This window comes from Oncorhynchus clarkii, chromosome 31 (assembly GCF_045791955.1).
Source record: "Oncorhynchus clarkii lewisi isolate Uvic-CL-2024 chromosome 31, UVic_Ocla_1.0, whole genome shotgun sequence".
Classification (NCBI taxonomy): Eukaryota; Metazoa; Chordata; class Actinopteri; order Salmoniformes; family Salmonidae; genus Oncorhynchus; species Oncorhynchus clarkii.
This window is the reverse complement of record NC_092177.1, coordinates 22,252,782-22,258,781: the sequence shown is the minus strand read 5'-3', so window position 1 is coordinate 22,258,781 and position 6,000 is coordinate 22,252,782. Positions and strand designations below refer to the sequence as shown.

The following is a 6,000-nucleotide window of genomic DNA, read 5'->3' as shown; positions in this document are numbered from 1 at the left end:
AGTCCCGTTAGTTGCACATGCACACAAGTGTTGGACCTAAAATGGAAACTTCATGTTTTCCATGTAACTCATAAATTGCAAACTCATTGCTTGTAACTCATTCCAAAATTCCATAGACTTTATTGTTTTACTTACTGATCGTAAAGTGCACATGAGGGGCATTAAAAAAAGTTAGAATAATAACTTATTTTCTGCTTATAGTGACATCAACGCAGTGCGAACCAGTAGGAATCTGAAGTGGTGAATTTGGGGGGTTGGAAATGGGTATGAGTTTTCTAGCAGACTGCAGCCTACATTCGCTCCCCTGGAGTTCTGTTTCAAAATGGCATCAATTGAAATGGGACTGGGTGATGCGTACTAGCTGGAGTTACCTCGACAACTGAGAAACTGTTATCACATCTGAAACTTTATGTACTAAACTAATTGTCTATTGTTTTTTTTTTCTTTCCATGAAGCATTTGGGATGGTTACTGATGAAGATTGTTATAAGTGAAATGACGTACGCATCTGAAGGAAGATGGTTTTCAAATTGCATGTGAAATATTTTTTTTCATTCTCTAATATTTGTACAGTTTTGTATCAATGGTGAGGAAAAGGCAGGACACGCATCGGACTTTGAATGAGCGCAACTCCGCATCGATTTTGTTTGGGAAGGTACTTAACTTTGACTTTGAGAAACTGATTTGATCTATTCATATTATTAGGTTCTGGACCTTTTAGCCTTTAATTCATTTAACTGCAACTATCTTTTATTGCGAGATAGTTGAGTATACCTTTTGGGGATTCCACCAGTGTTTCGTTATTTTCGTTTTAAATACTAGTTTTGCCACGGTGAATACCATGCTACCGAATGTGCATGAGAAGTGGACGGCATATCACTGGGGGATATGGGTTCTGATGTGCGGATTGCTGTGCGCTGCCGTGGTGGATGGATGTCCTCACAAATGCAGTTGCTCTGGATCTCATGTGGATTGCCAGGGTCAAGGCTTCAGGAACGTGCCAAAAGGAATACCTAGGAACGCAGAACGTTTGTAAGTAACACAAACCCCTTCGCGCATCATCACACCACTGCTCTTCTGTCCATTTATATTGTCAGAGGCTAGGTGGTGTATGAGTGGGTAGTCTCATTTAATAATATGCAGAGCCTGTTGATTGTGGTTGCAAACAGTAATACGGATATGAAGATGCGACACATCTGGCACCTGCCTTGCATGCGTGCCCAAGAAGGGTGCTATTGCGGCGCAATTCAGTGTGGGCATTCCTGCATCTGCAGGAACCCCTCTTTATACTTCTATTGATCAATTCTTAAGTTGGGACAGGTGGGAGGTGGCAATGCTGCAATACAGTAGGTGGCGTTAATGCACAAAAACATTGGATGCCAGCCGCTGAAGATGGTAGCTAGCTAGCAAGTACACCTGTAGATTGTAGATTGTGTCCTTTGCCCCGAACAGTCGGGCACTGTTGTCCCGCAGTTCTGTTAACAACGGCGAGTGTCGCCCTAGCCTCCCGTCTGCTGTGCTAGCGGGAGGCCGTGATGACCGGTAGACTGTTCTTCGCTCCCGGCTATCAGGTACGGATTTATCCGATACACAGCGGGAGGTGGGGGCGACACCGTGTGCTAGCTAATTAACAACGCTGTGTCGCTAACTAGGCGGGAGCGAAGGACAATGTGTGATATTGTAGCCAACTAGTCCTAAGGAGGACTCTGGTACACTCATCATTATTATTATGTGTTGGTCCAGAGAGGCCATAAATGTTCTCTAGATCCTCAATGTGCTTTTTTGCATATCCCAACTCGGAGAGTGGGCCAGGGTCAGCCATAATCAACAGCGACCCCGGCTCCCTTTATATATATATATATATATTTAACAAGGCAAGTCAGAACAAATACAGAACAAATACTTATTGTCAATGACAGAACAGTGTCTTGTTCAGGGGTAGAAGACATATTTTTTACCTTGTCAGCTCAGGGATTTGACCTTGCAACCTCCCGGTTACTAGTCCATCGCTCTAACCACTAGGCTACCTGCCACCCCATGTCAATGAATATAGCTGACCCTTGTATATAGCCGACCTGTATATAGCCGACCCTTGTATATAGCCGACCCTGTATATAGCCGACCCTTGTATATAGCCGACCCTGTATATAGCCGACACTGTATATAGCCGACACTGTATATAGCCGACCCTGTATATAGCCGACCCTTGTATATAGCCGACCCTTGTATATAGCCGACCCTTGTATATAGCCGACCCTGTATATAGCCGACCCTGTATATAGCCGACCCTTGTATATAGCCGACCCTTGTAAATAGCCGACCCTGTATATAGCCGACCCTTGTATATAGCCGACCCTTGTATATAGCCGACCCTTGTATATAGCGACCCTGTATATAGCCGACCCTGTATATAGCCGACCCTTGTATATAGCCGACCCTTGTAAATAGCTGACCCTGTATATAGCCGACCCTTGTATATAGCCGACCCTTGTATATAGCCGACCCTTGTATATAGCCGACCCTGTATATAGCCGACCCTGTATATAGCCGACCCTTGTATATAGCCGACCCTGTATATAGCCGACCCTGTATATAGCTTCCTCGCTTATTTCTTATTTCTCCCATTTTCTTTACCTGGTTTAATTAGTTATGCTATTTAATTACTTCACTGTTGCTAGAGCTTGCAAGTTAAGCCTGTCACTGTACTTGTGATTGTGACAATAAAACGGCGAACTGTAAACTGTTTGTTAACATATTAGATATGCCTAGGCTTGTCATTGTATGAGTATGTCATGTGCATTGGCACTTTTATGAAATGTACTAGTAGTCTGACCTGTGGCTGTAACCTGTACTTTCTTTCCAGTCCAGTCAGCCTAAGCTCCATTAACCTGAGGACTTAGCAGCCTCGGCCACATTAACCTGAGGACTTAGCAGTCTCGGCCACATTAACCTGAGGACTTAGCAGCCTCGGCCCCATTAACCTGAGGACTTAGCAGCCTCGGCCACATTAACCTGAGGACTTAGCAGTCTCGGCCACATTAACCTGAGGACTTAGCAGCCTCGGCCCCATTAACCTGAGGACTTAGCAGCCTCGGCCACATTAACCTGAGGACTTAGCAGTCTCGGCCACATTAACCTGAGGACTTAGCAGTCTCGGCCACATTAACCTGAGGACTTAGCAGCCTCGGCCACATTAACCTGAGGACTTAGCAGTCTCGGCCACATTAACCTGAGGATTTAGCAGCCTCGGCCCCATTAACCTGAGGACTTAGCAGCCTCGGCCACATTAACCTGAGGACTTAGCAGCCTCGGCCCCATTAACCTGAGGACTTAGCAGCCTCGGCCCCATTAACCTGAGGATTTAGCAGCCTCGGCCCCATTAACCTGAGGATTTAGCAGCCTCGGCCCCATTAACCTGAGGATTTAGCAGTCTCGGCCACATTAACCTGAGGACTTAGCAGCCTCGGCCCCATTAACCTGAGTACTTAGCAGCCTCGGCCACATTAACCTGAGGACTTAGCAGTCTCGGCCACATTAACCTGAGGACTTAGCAGCCTCGGCCCCATTAACCTGAGGACTTAGCAGCCTCGGCCACATTAACCTGAGGACTTAGCAGTCTCGGCCACATTAACCTGAGGACTTAGCAGTCTCGGCCACATTAACCTGAGGACTTAGCAGCCTCGGCCACATTAACCTGAGGACTTAGCAGTCTCGGCCACATTAACCTGAGGATTTAGCAGCCTCGGCCCCATTAACCTGAGGACTTAGCAGCCTCGGCCACATTAACCTGAGGACTTAGCAGCCTCGGCCCCATTAACCTGAGGACTTAGCAGCCTCGGCCCCATTAACCTGAGGATTTAGCAGCCTCGGCCCCATTAACCTGAGGATTTAGCAGCCTCGGCCCCATTAACCTGAGGATTTAGCAGCCTCAGCCCCATTAACCTGAGGATTTAGCAGCCTCAGCCCCATTAACCTGAGGATTTAGCAGCCTCAGCCCCATTAACCTGAGGATTTAGCAGCCTCAGCCCCATTAACCTGAGGACTTAGCAGCCTCAGCCACATTCACCTGAGGACTTATCAGCCTCAGCCCAATTAACCTGAGAACTTAGCAGCATCAAACCCATTAACCCATGTTGAAAATGCCTGCTTCCCAAAGGGGAATGCCAGCCCAGCACCTATAGAATAGCAAATTAGAAGCCCAGTCAATTTGGTTCTGTCGATACTCAGGGCCACTTGAGACCTCATTTGCATCTTGTTTGAGCAGAAGGATTGTGAAGGCTTAATGATGGTGGCCAAGGTGGAACAGTCCCTTTTTTCCGGGGTGCAATTCACACCCTGCTGGAGTTCCCAGAACACCTTGGTGTGCTCCTGGCTCTTATCACGCTGATGCTACTGGGGCCGTGATGGACGAACTACAGCCCAGCCACACCCACAGTCCACCAATACTCTCAGGGTGGGTGGGAGGCTGTCAGCTGAGAACAATGTGTATGCGGTTACCAACACTTAACCCATCCATCATCCCAATTCCACTGCTAATCAACTCCATATTACACTCACACAGAGGATGAACTGATCCTAGACCATTTGTAGCCTACTGTACAAAGTCACCAGTACATGCTGCTACATTCCAAATCCATTGCCTAAGTGGTGAATGAGTTTCAGCTTAACTTGAGTTTGTCTTGTAGTGGCACTTGGTAGGTCATGAGGGTCAGTGTGTGAATGTTCTAGAGTTGGTGTCTTGGTTGACCTGTTGAACTGTCTGATAATGACTTTAACTTGCCTGGCGGGCTGACGCTGGCACTGCCAGCGGGCACAGCTAACGTCAGCCTTCTGGGAAATATCAGCCGTCCACCTTCTAAAAAAAATCTGTGTGGAAAATATTTGGAGGTGCTTTATTTCAGACAGCACTTCAAAGGCCAAAGCTGGCAGAGTGAGGGAGGGAGGGAGAGAGGGGAGCAGACTTTTTGTTGCAGCGTTATGTGGAGAGAGAAAGTGGTCTAAGTCACGAATGTGTCCTTGAAGAGGTTAGTCCAAAATGTAGGAACACACAAGTTCAGAACTCGTCCAAGTGTGTGTCATGCTTTAATGCAAGACTGGTTTTGAAAGTCTCTAAGAGTCTGTGAACCTGGGGCCATTTTAGGTTAACAAGGACCCGCTTTTTGCTGTTTGGGTTCTGTTACCAAAGCAACACATCAAGGCCCTTTGCTTTGTCCCATCAGTCCATCCTTTATATTCTCAGCTCTCGCTGAACTTCGCTTAATGTGACAAAGTGTTTATCCCAATCTACCAAATATGGATAACTCTGCATGTTTTGGTGCCTTTGTCATTGATGCGCAAGGGCCCCAAACATTACGTTGCAGCTAGCAACCCAGTAAACAATGTATGGAGCCAGGAATCACTGCATGTACCTTGAGTTGATCAGGATGTTACTGGGGGAGTGACTGTATGTGGCGTCTAGATCTGGGGTAATATTCCCTTAGAGAGGCAGGATGTCCAGGCAGTAACATGTGAAGCTCCTGTTGATGGTGTTTCATGAGGAATGATTCGTCAGATTAGTGGACCATGAGCAGCCCTGAGCTTTAACAACTCTCTCTTTAGCTGTATACTGTAACGCTGTGCGTCTGGTTAACTCCTTGGGGTTCCTTACTCCTTAGGAACATTATTAGTGTTCACAACCGGAGCTTGTGATTTAGGTGTGTTTTAACACGATCCCCGTTCCTTTATATATCTGCCAGTGCACCTAATTACTGTGTGTTTGTGTCCTGGCTGCTTGATTCTCTTCCTGCTAGTCTTCTTCCATCTTTCTTGGTTTACATGAGGCTCTGCGCCTTCTGCACCTCAAGCCCTGGACAGCTCAGGAGCAAATTGCCTGAGGTGAGTCCTGGGAGGCCTGTCAGATTGAGTTCCACACAAAGTGTTAAAAGTTCCCCTGTCACCTCTGAAGTTTACTGTACAGATGTAATCTAAGGAGTCATGTATGGACTGTACTGGTCTGAACTGG

The 6,000-nt window shown here is 46.8% G+C and overlaps 1 protein-coding gene across 1 annotated transcript in view; it reads left to right on the top strand.

Moving 5' to 3' along the window:
• The first annotated feature begins 307 nt into the window (after window positions 1–307).
• Window positions 308–6,000, top strand: part of LOC139390668 (slit homolog 3 protein-like) — a 425,054-nt gene continuing 419,361 nt past the window's right edge. Inside the window, exon 1 of the mRNA XM_071137941.1 lies at window positions 308–1,031. Within this exon, the coding sequence (XP_070994042.1) occupies window positions 841–1,031 (191 nt within the window). The 5' untranslated portion in view covers window positions 308–840. The remainder of the gene's footprint in view (window positions 1,032–6,000) is intronic.